General features: G+C 40.4%; 1 protein-coding gene across 4 annotated transcripts in view; it reads right to left on the bottom strand.

Annotated features, from left to right (window-relative positions):
* Positions 1-16024, bottom strand: part of MACROD2 (mono-ADP ribosylhydrolase 2) — a 1364702-nt gene that overhangs the window by 79957 nt on the left and 1268721 nt on the right. For all 4 annotated transcript variants that reach the window (XM_050952172.1, XM_050952173.1, XM_050952171.1 and 1 more), the window contains one exon: positions 7217-7279. In XM_050952172.1, the coding sequence (XP_050808129.1) occupies positions 7217-7279 (63 nt within the window). The remainder of the gene's footprint in view (positions 1-7216; positions 7280-16024) is intronic.

Below are 16024 nucleotides of genomic sequence, written 5' to 3'. Positions count from 1 at the left end.
AGAGAAATCGTGATTATTTATTAGATAATAGGATGGGTGGACTGGTACACCCAATGCATCCAGGGGCCTCTGCGGCTAGAAGACAAGTCTGAGGAATCGGTACATCTTGGTTCTATTTCCTTCTTTGCCATGGGCTTCCATTGGCCTGTTCCTGTTCCCATCAATGGCCATGATAAACATCAGTGGTGCTGGATTAAGCCCTAAATCTCCACTCTGCTTCCCTGCCTGTAAGACATGGATAAGAATAATACCTATCCACCTCATGGGTGAGTTGTGCTGCAAGATACTCACTGTGCAAGCATTACAGGGGCGTGATCTTGCAAGCACTCTGGACCCAGTCCAGGGAGCATTTAATCCTTCAATGCTGAGAAGAGCATTTAAACCTGTACTTTAAGCATGTTTGATTTCCATTGACTTCAATGGGATTTAAAACATATGCTTAAGTGCTTTCCTGCATTGGGACCTACAAGCTTTGGTAGCACTTTGAGGGATCAAGATGTAAATTTTGCAAAATATTAATACTATTTTAATAGGAATCTGGTTAGAGGATTCACATGCAAACATGTGGACAATGTCCTCTGGACAACGAAATGTACTGACCACTAGAGCAGAGTGAAATTTTGTCATTCATAGTGGCAGTTCAAATTTGTTTATAATGACAATGAACAGTAATTGGGCGAGGGAACAAGAGTAAGAATGACTCAATATCCTGGTGGTCAAGGCACTCATCTATGATTTGGGGGACCCAAGTTCATGTCCCTGCTCCACTGACCAATTATTTATGAAAAGTGGACAGCTTAATCAGGAGAGATTGGCAAAGACCAAAATTGAAAGCGCTATGTCACTTTGTAGCCTTTAGCTCAGCAGTTAGGGCACTCACACGGGAGGCAGGAGACCCAGGTTCAATTCAATAGCCCAGTAGCTAGGACAGTCTTCTGCAACACAGAAGACCCAAGTTCAATGTGGGACTTGAACCTGAGTTTCCTAACTGTTGTGCTAAAGGCTAGAAACTGAAGTAGTGCTTTTTAAGACTATTAACTCAGATGTTTAGTGATGATACTGTAGATTCTTTTGGAATTTTAAAAGTAATACATTTGTGATGTGTTTGTTGTTATCCCCTGAAAGATCTCCCTTTTGGTTTACAAAAGACAGCCACCTGAGGAACAGAAATTTGCACACTTGAAAAGCAGTTAAAAGGTTGCTCCTTATAAACTTCCTAATAATAAGCATGTCCTTCATAATGATTAGATTTTTTTTGTGTGCAATTGACTATATTTTCTACATTTCGCCAACCTTTTCAGCAATTGTGCATGAAAATCAGGTAGTTTCACATGTATATTGCCAAGTAAACAATGGACAGAAATAGAAGTTGTCTTAAAAGTTCCATGCATTATTCTGCCCCACCAAATAATGCTGAATCCAACAATAACCCTACGATCTGAGTTTAGTCATGATACACTGAGTACCAATATTATAAATGATAGTAAAAGAATGAACATCATGTTTCTGATAAACTGAGTATAACAGTTTGTAACAGTGACACGTCATAATGGCTCTTCTGAAAGAAACCACACGCTTTTAGACACCCAAGCAAACTAACTAACTGTTTTAAAAGGTAAGCATTTTCACAGTTGCTTCCCATGGGAAAGATGAAATGCAGCTCATTGCAACTTAGTTGTTTCATGAGTTAATAGACACAGGAAATATGCATTTAATCAGAAGATATAGCTAAAATATTTGAATGTCTAGTGGACCACTCAGGGTATTTTTAGAAGGTAATTTATCTAGGTTGAGCAGAAGCCTCTGGAGTTTGGACTGCTTTGAACTACAAGCAAAGCACTATTTTGTAAAGTTAAAAGATGAATACTGAACTAATGGTTCATCAGGCAAAGGTTATACAGAATTTTCAAAGCATTTACATGCTGGTACTGCAACTCGCTACTACACAAAAGACGCAAATCCAGTGATCTCATGACTCTTGCCCTTTGGCTGCTTAAGTCTATGAGCGCTGCAGAGGTGAAGCTGTTAAATGTAGGAAAGGAAGTGTGGTTGGTGACTGGCTTTGTTCTAAATCTCTTGTATGATACTATAGTCTGCAAGGAAGCTGCTTACCCTGGTGGGATAAAAGGAGAGTCCAGAGCTTAGGGGGCAGGATCCAAGGCCCATTGAAGTCAATGGGAGTCTTTCCGCTGCCTTCAATGGGCTCTGGATCAGGCCCTTGAAGAACATGAGTTAGTACATGTGTGTTTTTGTTGTGGTAAGATTAAAGAAAGTAAGAACAGGGAGGAGAGGTAAGTGGATGAAACCTGCTAAGTTGCGAGCATCCAAGAATGGCCTCAGTTTAACAGAGAATGGAATAAAACAAGAGTAGAATGCAGAGGAGAACAGAGAAAGTCTTTCATACACAGTGTTTCCTCTACAGGATGGGGGAAAGAAGTTTATCGCAACACACATTTCTCTCTTCTCAGGGAGCCACAATGCAGTCAACAAACCAAATGACTCAGTAACGTAGGCAGGCTACCTTGAGGCCTCACTCTGCTGCATTTATTGACTGGCCCTCTCCAACTCCTAGGTAATAATAAAAGCTTTCAGAGCTGATTGAAAAGTCCTAAGTAGAGAAGTTTCATGCTACCTGAATTCAGGATGTGTAGGCAACACACTGTTCCAGTATACTATTTAGCTGGTACCAATCAGACATAGCACACATTAAAAAAAATAATAATAAGAAAAGCACTTTACTATGTAGCAGTGTGCTGGAAATCCAAAGGAATAAGGGTATTTATAGTGGTTTTGATTATCACTTCAGTTGTTTTGAAAACTGCTCAATTCTGGTTGTCATTTCTGTTTGCTGGATACATTTGGACGGGACTACTGACACTGCAGTGGAAGAGGAGATGCCTCAGGGTGTACCTGACACAGCAGTGGAGGAGGAGGCTCAGGGTGGACACAGCCAGCTGGTTACTTCTAGCAGCGGGCAGTGCTCCACCACTGCTGCGAACCCTCCTGTTGTGGTAAAAGATACAGGAGAGAAGAAATCACCCCCAACTGTTAAGGGGGTGAAGCCTCGTACCCCTAAGGCTGGGAGGTCTGCTGCCACCACTGATAAGAAACGTAGGGTAGTGGTGGTTGGAGACTCTCTGCTGAGGGGGACGGAGACACCCATCTGTCGCCCTGACCGTTCATCCCGGGAGGTATGCTGCCTGCCAGGGGCCCGTATCCGAGACGTTACAGAGGCTTTGTCGAGGATTATCCGGCCTTCTGACTACTATCCCATGCTACTCATCCATGTGGGCACAAATGATACTGCGAGGTGTGATGCTGAGCAGATCAAGAGTGACTACAGGGCTCTGGGAGTACGGGTTAAGGAGTTTGGAGCGCAGGTGGTATTCTCTTCGATTCTTCCTGTTGAAGGTAGGGGTCCGGGCAGAGACAGATGCATTGTGGAGGTGAATGCCTGGCTGCGAAGATGGTGTCGCCAGGAGGGCTTTGGCTTCCTCGACCACGGGATGCTACTTGAGGAAGGACTGCTAGGAACAGATGGCGTTCACCTTTCGAAGAGAGGAAAGGCCTTATTCGCGCACAGACTGGCTAACCTGGTAAGGAGGGCTTTAAACTAGGTTCGACGGGGACAGGTGAGCAAAGCCCACAGGAAAGTGGGGAACAAGACCTGGGAGATGGGTTGGAAGCAGAAGGGAGCACGGGCTATAATGGCAGAGAGGAAGGAGGGTCAGGGCAAAGCTGGGAGGCAAAATCAAACCGGTATCTTAGATGCCTTTATACAAATGCAAGAAGTATGGGTAATAAGCAGGAAGAACTGGAAGTGCTAATAAACAAATACAACTATGACATTATTGGCATTACTGAAACTTGGTGGGATAATACACACGACTGGAATGTTGGTGTGGATGGGTATAGTTTGCTCAGGAAGGATAGACAGGGGAAAAAGGGAGGAGGTGTTGCCTTATATATTAAAAATGTACACACTTGGACTGAGGTGGAGATGGACTTAGGAGACGGAAGCGTGGAGAGTCTCTGGGTTAGGCTAAAAGGGGTAAAAAACACAGGTGATGTCGTGCTGGGAGTCTACTACAGGCCACCTAATCAGGTGGAAGAGGTGGATGAGGCTTTTTTCAAACAACTAACAAAATCATCCAAAGCCCAAGATTTGGTGGTGATGGGGGACTTCAACTATCCAGATATATGTTGGGACAATAACACCGCGGGGCACAGACTATCCAATAAGTTCCTGGACTGCATTGCAGACAACTTTTTATTTCAGAAAGTTGAAAAAGCTACTAGGGGGGAAGCTGTTCTAGACTTGATTTTAACAAATAGGGAGGAACTTGTTGAGAATTTGAAAGTAGAAGGAAGCTTGGGTGAAAGTGATCATGAAATCATAGAATTTGCAATTCTAAGTAAGGGTAGAAGGGAGTACAGCAGAATAGAGACAATGGATTTCAGGAAGGCGGATTTTGGTAAGCTCAGAGAGCTGATAGGCAAGGTCCCATGGGAATTAAGACTGAGGGGAAAAACAACTGAGGAAAGTTGGCAGTTTTTCAAAGGGACGCTATTAAGGGCCCAAAAGCAAGTTATTCCAATGGTTAGGAAAGATAGAAAATGTGGCAAAAGACCACCTTGGCTTACCCTTGAGATCTTGCGTGACCTACAAAATAAAAAGGCGTCATATAAAAAATGGAAACTAGGGCAGATCACGAAGGATGAATATAGGCAAATAACACAGGAATGCAGAGGCAAGATTAGAAAAGCAAAGGCACAAAATGAACTCAAACTAGCTATGGGAATAAAGGGGAACAAGAAGACTTTTTATCAATACATTCGAAGCAAGAGGAAGACTAAGGACAGGGTAGGCCCACTGCTCAAGGAGGAGGGGGTAACAGTAACGGGAGACTTGGAAATGGCAGAGATGCTTAATGACTTCTTTGTTTCGGTCTTCACTGAGAAGTCTGAAGGAATGTCTAGTATAGTGAATGCTTACGGGAAGAGGGTTGATTTAGAAGAGGAAATAAGCAAAGAGCAAGTAAAAAATCACTTAGAAAAGTTAGATGCCTGCAAGTCACCAGGGCCTGATGAAATGCATCCTAGAATACTGAAGGAGTTAATAGAAGAGGTATCTGAGCCTCTAGCTATTATCTTTGGGAAATCATGGGAGACGGGGGAGATTCCAGAAGACTGGAAGGGGGCAAATATAGTGCCCATCTATAAAAAGGGAAATAAAAACAACCCAGGAAACTACAGACCAGTTAGTTTAACTTCTGTGCCAGGGAAGATAATGGAGCAGGTAATCAAAGAAATCATCTACAAACACTTGGAAGGTGGTAAGGTGATAGGGAATAGCCAGCATGGATTTGTAAAGAACAAATCATGTCAAACTAATCTGATAACATTCTTTGATAGGATAACGAGCCTTGTGGATAAGGGAGAAGCGGTGGATGTGATATATCTAGACTTCAGTAAGGCATTTGATACAGTCTCGCATGATATTCTTATAGATAAGCTAGGAAAGTACAATTTAGATGGGGCTACTATAAGGTGGGTGCATAACTGGCTGGATAACCGTACTCAGAGAGTAGTTGTTAATGGCTCCCAATCCTGCTGGAAAGGTATAACAAGTGGGGTTCCACAGGGTTCTGTTTTGGGACCGGTTCTGTTCAATATCTTCATCAACGATTTAGATGTTGGCATAGAAAGTACGCTTATTAAGTTTGCAGATGATACCAAACTGGGAGGGATTGCAACTGCTTTGGAGGACAGGGTCAAAATTCAAAATGATCTGGACAAGTTGGAGAAATGGTCTGAGGTAAACAGGATGAAGTTCAATAAAGATAAATGCAAAGTGCTCCACTTAGGAAGGAACAATCAGTTTCACACATACAGAATGGGAGGAGACTGTCTAGGAAGGAGTATGGCAGAAAGAGATCTAGGGGTCATAGTGGACCACAAGCTTAATATGAGTCAACAGTGTGATACTGTTGCAAAAAAAGCAAACGTGATTCTGGGATGCATTAACAGGTGTGTTGTAAACAAGACACGAGAAGTCATTCTTCCGCTTTACTCTGCGCTGGTCAGGCCCCAACTGGAGTATTGTGTCCAGTTCTGGGCACCGCATTTCAAGAAAGATGTGGAGAAATTGGAGAGGGTCCAGAGAAGAGCAACAAGAATGATTAAAGGTCTTGAGAACATGACCTATGAAGGAAGGCTGAAGGAATTGGGTTTGTTTAGTTTGGAAAAGAGAAGACTGAGAGGGGACATGATAGCAGTTTTCAGGTATCTAAAAGGGTGTCATCAGGAGGAGGGAGAAAACTTGTTCACCTTAGCCTCCAATGATAGAACAAGAAGCAATGGGCTTAAACTGCAGCAAGGGAGATTTAGGTTGGACATTAGGAAAAAGTTCCTAACTGTCAGGGTAGTTAAACACTGGAATAGATTGCCTAGGGAAGTTGTGGAATCTCCATCTCTGGAGATATTTAAGAGTAGGTTAGATAAATGTCTATCAGGGATGGTCTAGACAGTATTTGGTCCTGCCATGAGGGCAGGGGACTGGACTCGATGACCTCTCGAGGTCCCTTCCAGTCCTAGAGTCTATGAGTCTATGAGAGTACCCTTTTATTGTAAAATATCCAATTCATAACTTGTAACATACATTTATAAACACACCATTTGCAAATCTAGCACTTTATGAACACTGACATTTACTTGCAGGTTTTGATTTTCACATGTTGGCTCTTTTTGTTTGAATGTAAATCTTAATAATCCAATTTTCTGGGATCAGCAGAGAAATTACTGGAAAAAATACTTATTGCAATCTAAAAGTACTGTTAAAACCTTGAAAGACCAGTTTTAGATCTCTCCCTCATCTCCCCAAACTTATTTTTTTCATTATTCTTTCTTATAGAGTGCTACACTGATGTAAACATGCATGGAAAATTATTTTTTCTACTTAGTGGATTAGCGAGATATATTCCAATTTAAAGAGGGAATGTGGAGCTAGTAAGTTAACAGGAAAGTCTGCATTCCTGCACTGCAACAGCTTCATTCATAATGAATGGAGCTGTGGTCTCCAATGGGAGAACTGCAAAAGCCCTGGGTTAATCTGGTGAAAATCTACAAACATTTTCAGTCAGTAGCATTGACAAAGGTTATTGTTCACCAAGTTAGATAAAGCCTGGAAGAATGCCTTAAAGAGCTCAGCACAAACCTGCTTCTCGGCTCTGGCCCTCAGTTTCTTCATTACTTTGCTTCTCTTCTCTGCTATTATCATCTACGAAAAAAACCACACAAAATTATTTATGAAGTGTCTTTTTATTGGTAACAAGCAGCACTGAAATTAATTGTAACCAATGTAGCATAAACTGTTAATTTATGACAGAGCCCTGTGATAAAGCAGGGAGAGACGTATAGATAGGGGGAAACTGAAAAATTACTAACATAAATAGTTGCATTTAGGGTTTTCAAACTGTCTGGCAGATTAAAGGTTTTATAGCAAAAGGCAGAATTATTTCATAACCCTGGAAACATTTACATATTTCACAAAGTTGTTTTTGCTTATGGAACATCTACAGTGGATATGTTTATTGGTTGATTGCGTTTTACTTGTTCTGTTGAAAGATTATTTTTTCCAGTCACATTTATGTAAGAACTTTGAAGTACCCAAATCTTACACTTGAGCAAACTATTTTAATCAGTGCTATGGCAGGGTGACTGTAGCTTTCATCAGTACTATGCAGGGTGACCATAGCAGGGAGAGACGTGTCAGAATTTTACTTTCAAATGTAAAAGCCTTGAAGAGACTGAATGTAGAGATATTGAAGATGCAGAGGCTACATTAAAAATATAACAGGAAAAAACAAAAGGAAGAACGAAAGGATTTATTGCTCATTTAGACATTTTTGCCTTCACATTCATTCTCCAGTGACCTTCTCCCCCCTCGCCCCCCAGCTCCTTACTGAAGACAGGTGCCAAACAATGAATTACCACAGGGAAAGGTATACAATAGGGAGAGGCCAGGGACAGAGCACCAAGCTCTCTCAGCATTATGAGTGAACTGATTAGGAAAGAACCAGGCAGTCTGTATTTTCAAACACAGAGAAGCCTATTTTAGACTTGTAATAATCATTAAGATTGCAAGTATCAGAGGGTAGCCCTGTTAATCTGTATCCACAAAAACAATAAGGAGTCTAGTGGCACCTTAAAGAGTAACAGATTTATTTGGGCATAAGCTTTTGTGGGTAAAAAACCTCTCTTCTTCAGATGCATGGAGTGAAAGTTACAGATGCAGGCATTATATAATGACACATGAAGAGAAGGGAGTACCTCACAAGGGAGTACCTCACAAGTGGAGAACCAGTGTTGACAGGGACAATTCAAACAGGGTGCAGTGTAACATACTGCATCAGATGTCACCAGAGTGGTTATTCTGACAGAGTCAACAATTAGTTATCACATTTAATGAGGAATTCTAGAAACCGGTTTGTGAGTGTGTAAATAAATAGCAAAGTAATTAATTTCCAGATTGTGGCAAAGGCCTCATAATGATAAACATCAATCCTGCTGTCTTATCCTGCTGTGACCATTTCTCCTACTTGATTTTCACTTTTATAACTTATATACCCTATTGCTTTAGCACTTCCCGTCTTGGGCACCTTACTTTCTCTTAACACATGGGACCGTCTGCTGTAGAGAACAATGGCAGCAGAAATGCATCTTGATTGATGGAATTAAAAACAAAAAACTCTACAGAGAATGTATTTTTCATAAGTAAATACCATGCAACTTATAATAGCACACTTGATTTAGCTACCATCCATTCAGTCATCTTGTTTTCCTAGTCCTTTGGCAGGTATTACATCTTAGAATCCAGTAGGTGGAACTAGTGTAGAAGTATTTTCTTTCTAAGCCATAACTCACAGAGCTACATTCTTAGCCAGTCAGATTAACATGTGTTTTATACAGTTTCTGAGACATTTGGAGCCACAGTCTCAACTGGTGTAAGTCGATGTAGCTGCACTGACCTCTGTGGAACTACACTGATTTATATCAGCTGAGAAGCTAACCCATTAGCTGTTTTGTAACTTTTCATACTGACGTTAACTGGTCTAAATGGACAGCTAGTTCACTAGTGGCCTTCATCCTGTAAAAGTTCTTAGTCCACTGGTGGGCTTCAGCCTGTAAAATCACATTACATGGATGACAGAAGTATTTGATAACACCAGCATTTTATTCATCATCCAGCTACACAAAATTGAAAGTTAACCACACTAGAATTGAAACTTTTTAAAAAAATATGGATTTTGGACTTTGCAAGGCTTGCAGCAAACAGCTAATATGTTTGGGGAGAATTCTTCACTTAGTGTAAGAGTTTTCAGGGCGATAAAGTTGTTTAGTTCAGGCGCTAAGGCGTGAGACCATATATCCAAGGTTTGTGGTAAAACAATATTGACGTGGTCACTAGTAAACTCTGAGCAAGAGCACTGCATAGCTCAAAGCTTGTCTCTTTCACCAACAGAAGTTAGTCCAATAAAAAATATTACCTCACCTAGCTATTCTCTCTGGGACCAACATAGTTACAACAACACTGCAGCCAGTAAAATCTTCACAATTATTATTTGCAGGTAATTACCAGTAATGTCTATGTGAGAATATTGGACTACTACTAACTAAGCAAAAAACAAAACTGTCAGTGATTTCAATTGTGACTGTTCATTTCCTAAATGTGTACTGCATTATGCTTAGTTTTACACAGTACTTTACATTCAGAAAAAACAGGTCAGGCTGTATTGGTAACCACTGTGATATTTATTACTGAAAACTATTTCAGTAACTAAATTACTGATGAACGGACAACACTTCATTTGTTTATACATTCAGTAAAAGCAAATCAATTACCAATATGGCTATTATTCATTTTGCTAAAATCAGATTTTTTTAATCTTGTTTCCATGTTATTTGGTTTCTTATGAATTCAAATTCTGAGTAAATTCATATTTAAAAAGTAAGTTTTAAAATAACCTCAGCCTGACTCATCAGTATGTCACTCCAGTTTTAAACTGGTGTAACTCTAGTTGATTTATACTGGCTTAAAACTGGATTAAAGTAGATGTGAATAAGGTCCTAAACATTAAATTCTTACTGAATTCAAAGAAAATCAGAAAGTTAAGTGAAACTCTGATTTTGTATTCTTTTTTCATGCCAGAAAAATGCAAGAGATTTTAAATAAAGGCTTTATTTCTTGCATTCCCCTCTTCCAGCAAATTCTCTGGCTCATGTATCTATCTATAGAATGCAAATTCATCTTACACACAAGGAGCAGTATTCTTAAAGGATGTGTTGTGCCTTCAATGGAGTGGGGCATGTATTTGCTTTAATAAACATGGGAGGGTAGAAAAATTAAAATCCTTTCCCTTGACAGCTGAATGAAAAGTTAGTAATCAAGGGCTTGTCTACACAAATATTTAGCTCCCAGCAAGCTGGGGTGTGACACTAGCCTGCGCTAGCCTGCTAGGCACTAACTGTTCATGCAGCCTCTGCTGACATGCCCAACAGTTCCTTATGACACTTTGATCTACACCAGTGTTTCTCAAACTGAGGTCGCCACTTGTGTAGGGAAAGCCACTGGTGGGCCGGGCTGGTTTGTTTACCTGCCCCGTCTGCAGGTCCAGCCGATCGCGGCTCCCATTGGCCCGGAGCAGTAAACTGCAGCCAGTGGGAGCCGCAATCGGCCAGACCTGCGGACGGGGCAGGTAAACAAACTGGCCCAGCCTGCCAAGGATTTTCCCTACACAAGCAGCGACCCCAGTTTGAGAAACACTGATCTGCACTGCTTTGAAACAGATCAATTTGCACTAAGGGGTGGTTAATGGGCATCAGCAGGATCCACATGGACACTTAATGCATGGCAGGCTAGCGTGGGGTAGGCTCACACTCCAGCTTGCCACAAACTAAATGTTTGTGTAGACAATCTCCAAGAGTGAATAAGTGTTCCTAAGCTAAATGACATACAGACTTGGAGGGCACACCCGCTGACTAGAGCTAATTCCCAAAATGGCCAGCAGGAGGTGCCAATGTGGTGAGTGACCCCAAGACACGCAGAAAGGCTCCAGAAACAGGACACTACACTGCTAATTTTAGAAGTGGAAGTCACTTCTCGGGCATGCAAAGAGCCACGGAGGGTTCATACACTGTGGGGTTCAAGCATGAAGAGCACTCTACTCACCTAAGCCGTGTCTCACAGTCTACACTGCTGTTTATACCTGTGCTGCTATAAGTGTAGACGTAGCCTTAGTGTGCTCCACATTGGTATGCTACAGAATTCTCACTCCTCCAGTGCATATTGCCACAGCGTGTAAAAAAGCCACGTTTGAAAATAAGACTCAGGTGCTTTGAAACTGTTCACTGCAGGCCCAGAGTAGGCCAAATTAAACCCTGATGTAAACCCATTTACTTCACTGCAGTTATGCCAGGGATGACATTGGCACATTATACTTAATATACCCTGCCATAAAATAAAAAACCAAAACACATGGCTAGTGTGAATCATTCTGTCACAGGGGGAAGGGAGGAGGTAGAGTAGAAAACTATAAAAAGGAAAGAAAGACAAATGCAATATGAAAATACTAAAAAGCACAAACTTTTGATAAACATTTTTAATGAGTTTCTCACATTGGGCATCTTTTATTGATGAGGTAATTCCTGCTCTCCATCAAAACTGGGAACTGAGTAAATGTAATGGTTTTTAATAGTGTATGTAAGAGGCAAAAACATATTTTAAAAGGGTAGCAACGATCTCTTCCCCATATCTCTTTCTCCAGTAAGCAAAAGCAAGGCCTAATATATTTTCCATGAGCCATCTCTATGACACCAGTAACGATAAAAAAATATTTTTCTTTGGATGCCCTGAGACAGCTGCCATCTTTCTCCTTCCATTACAGCAGCAGTTGGCAATTGTATTTCCTTTAGGTGACAACTGTCCTCAGAATATCTACTTTTCCATTATGCTACCAATTGAGTGGCAACCTGTCACTCTGTCCAAAGATGACAGAAAGAGTAGAATGTGACATTTTGTGTTATTTTAGGCCAGTAAATGTAAATGGTTTTGAGCCACATCAAAAGACAAATGGGAACATCTGTTTCTTTTCCCACAGAATGGCAGGCAGTCAAAAAAAACCAGGAGTTACAGTAGCGTAATATAGACAAAACAAGCACATCAGTCTCTAAAGTATAGACTTTTGGCAATCTATTTTTGCTTTCCCTTGCCAAACTGGCTACTGATTGATAGACGCTTACTCTTGTCTCATTTGTTTCTTTGATGATAGTAAGGAAATTCCAAAGAGATTATACACCTTCATTTAATATCTAGTAGTAAGCAGATACGCAAGAAACGTAAGAAACAATAACAAACTAAAATGAGAAAATACGAAAATCTGCAAGGGTTTGTCCACTTTGTGCTAGAGAGAAGTATTTAGTATGCAGGGTCATATGCCAGCTGTAATAGCATCCCCAAAACGAAGCAGCTGATACAATAATAAGCAGAAAGTCATATGAGAGAGGGATGAAACAAGAACTCTGAGAAAAACCAGGAGATAATCTCACAACTGGAGCATGAGAGAGATTTTAGTATTTTCCATTTTCTCTGTAATTGCTCTCTGGAGAACGGATTGCTACACTATTGCCTGTTCTAGTTCAAACAGGAATTAATTCAGGGAAGTCCTCTGCTCTGTGTTATGCTGGAGGTCAGACTAGATGATCACAATGGTCCATTCTGACTTCCAAAAATCTATGAATCTAAGGGGTGGGGGGTCAGAATCTAACAATAAAACATCAGCAAAGAGCTGGAACATTTTTTTCCAGGGAAATATAGAATATTAAAGAGCCCAAACTGTACCACATGTTTGAGTCAAAGAGATAAACTCTGGCATTAACTCCACCCTCCAAATAGGACAATAGCACATTTATATTGCACATATTTTGGCAGCAACAGCCTGAGAAACGCTTGTTCTACACAATCTGTTCCTTCTTAGGGCTGGTCTTCACTACGGGAAGATTGATGCTGCTGCAATCGGCCAATTTAGTGGGTCTAATGAAGACCCACTAAATCGACTACAGAGTGCTCTCCAGTTGACTCCAGTACTCCATCTCCCCGAGAAGATTAATGTAAGTCGGCTGGAGAGCACCTTCTATCGATGCAGCTCAGTGAAGACACCAGGGTAAGTCGACCTAAGCTACGACCTAAATAACGTAGCCAAAGTAGCATAACTTAGGTCGACTTACCCTGGTAGTGAAGACAAGCCCTCGGAGTAGAAATAGAGTAGATGCCATTGCAATCGTTTGGGAAGTTGTTCCAGTGGTTCATGACCTTTACTGTTAAATGGTACATGAAGGGCCATTTACACAGGGTCATATCTTGATTGTAATAGTCACATATGTGTCCAAGTGGACCACATCTATGAACTCGGGGTCACACCACATAATGCCCCTCTTCATGGAAGCCCTGAATGTGCTCTCTCTCTGGATTTCCAGCCAGAAATGGCATGGCCATCTTCTAATCAGCGCTCTGGTAGTAACTGGCCCTCATTTGGTTGGAGATGTATATGCAAACAGGATTATTAACCTTTTTAAGAGAAAATAAAATTAATAATAATAATAATAATAATAATAATACTATAAAGGGATAATGAAGGGGAATAAACTCAAGGGTAGACTAAAAACTAGTCCCCAGTCCTGCGATCACTTATACCTATACTTAATTCCCTACTGATGTCAGTGGGACTATTTACATGCAACAAGGTATGCATAAATGTTTGGATCAAAATCAGCACCTCAGATAGCATTTCATTTCACAGTATCCCAGTGGCAAAAAGATACCAAAATTACAACAAAAACCACACACACACAACCTCCATTATTCCAAAGCTACAAACGCATTAAAACGAAATCATTAGGGTGTTGGCCTAAGGTTACTGAACATTTTCAATCTGCATTTTAATTTCTTTAATTAAATTATGACTTAGGTCAATTTTAATCACCACTGGTGTATAACTCTATGGGGTAAACTTTAAGAGGGGTTAGGAAAGAATTAGCTCCAGTTATTGTTTAATGCAGTTATGAGACTTATTCCCTGCTCGCTGTTCTAACAATTTACCTCAGTGCAGAGCCAGAATTTAACATGCTGCTATCAGTTTGCCATGACTGCTAAGTGCTGGCTAGGAGCACCTTGTTACTTTTTCATTTGCCTGTAGCATTTTAGTCAGCAAATGTAAAGTGCTGTGGGGAAGGAGAAAATAGTGTAGTGCAGGAGGGTTATCTCAAAGGTAAAAATAGCAATTATAATGTAATGTACTTTATATATTCAAAGCACTAAGCAAACATTAAGGGACTGATTGAAGGCCACTGAAGTGATTGAGAGGTTTCCCATTGACCTCAATAGGTTTTGGATCAGGCCTTAAGAAACTGAGCCTCAGAATAGCCTTGTGAGATAACTAAGGGTTAGGTCTGGTAGGCTGGTTCACTAGAGAAGGCAGAAGGTTGGTACTCAGGAGATGCGATTTGTGAGGTCTATTCTTAGGGTGACCATATTTCCCTATGCTGAATACAGGACACCCTGGTAAAATTACTAGTATTCAAGCAAGTTCAATGGCAATCAATCAGAACTATGCAGTACAAATGTTCAAATTAACATCAAGTTGACTAAGCCCCTGTTAAAAAGAAATACTGCATAGTTGGATTCTTTTTATATATCTTCTTATCTTTAAGGCTTTAGGGTTCACATGGGGAGAGGTGACACACACACCCACCCTTGGTACCTCACGTTTTCCTCAGCTGGATGATGGAAATAATAATACAAACCTTTGTCAAAGCACTTAAAATCTAAAATAGTGCTGTGAACGTGTTATTATTGTTCCCAATTTCACAAATAGAGGAACTAAGCCAAAAAAAAAAAAAGTTCAAGTGACTCGATCAAAAGCAAACAGCAAAGCAATGACAGAGTTGGAAAAAGAACTCCAGCAATCTTGATCCTGAACACTGCACCCATCTTTCTAGGTAATGCTGCCTTTGATTGATTGGTTGATGGGTAAGCAGATATAATTCAATTCAGAAACAGTCAGGATTGTTTCTTCAGGATCAGTGGTTTTGTGTTTACTGTACTGATTGATCTATTAATTGTGTGTATGTAATACAATGTATTTTTGCAATGAAGTAGTTAATACATTGTTAACAATGTCCTGCTAATAAGCAGAACACAACGTGTGTGGTTTTTTTCTCAGAACCACAGGCAAATAAAGCCTCCAGTGACATACTATGCTTGCTCACATCCAGCGTATGCAATTATGTGGGTGCAGAGGTGTATCAGGAAGAAAAGAAGGTCAGAGAAAGCAATGTATGAGATTAGATATGTTGAAAACAAAATAACCTGCTTAATTAAACACACACACACAGCGCCGGACTGTGTTCACTAAATGTACATATTACTAATTTATTGCGTTAAAATTTCATAAGCAATGGGGCCAGTGCTGCCACTCTGTACTGCCATGAGTTTGAATAATCAGAGTGGTTTATTGTTATTCACATAATGGAAAGAAATGTCAAATTATTTCCTTGACAGATGAGTGCCCTGGAGGTAACTTGGCATGTCACTGTATATAATTCTTCTCTGACAACATTACATGAATACTTTGCAACTTATATTATCTCAATAGTGGGAAAATCTACTGAAAAATTATTCATAGTGAAAACAGCACTCTCAGCTGTTTACCTGATAACAGGTGTATATAAAATTGTATAAAAAACCAGGAGGGTTCTCAGAGAGACATAGGAGGAATGATCAGGCCTAACAACATAGATTAAAATGGGATGCATTTTCAAAGCTGTATTACACTTTACATTGTAACACTGTGGGATGCAGCAATTTAATGAAATACTAGCAGCCACTGAAACACAATAAAGAGTCTTTCAAGAAGTGTTCATTTTAGAAGTAGGAAAAAAAAGATGCTGTCAATATTTTTTGCCAGCC

This window comes from Gopherus flavomarginatus, chromosome 4 (genome assembly GCF_025201925.1).
Source record: "Gopherus flavomarginatus isolate rGopFla2 chromosome 4, rGopFla2.mat.asm, whole genome shotgun sequence".
Classification (NCBI taxonomy): Eukaryota; Metazoa; Chordata; order Testudines; family Testudinidae; genus Gopherus; species Gopherus flavomarginatus.
Note: the sequence above shows the minus strand (reverse complement) of the source record. Positions and strands in the feature narration are given on the sequence as shown.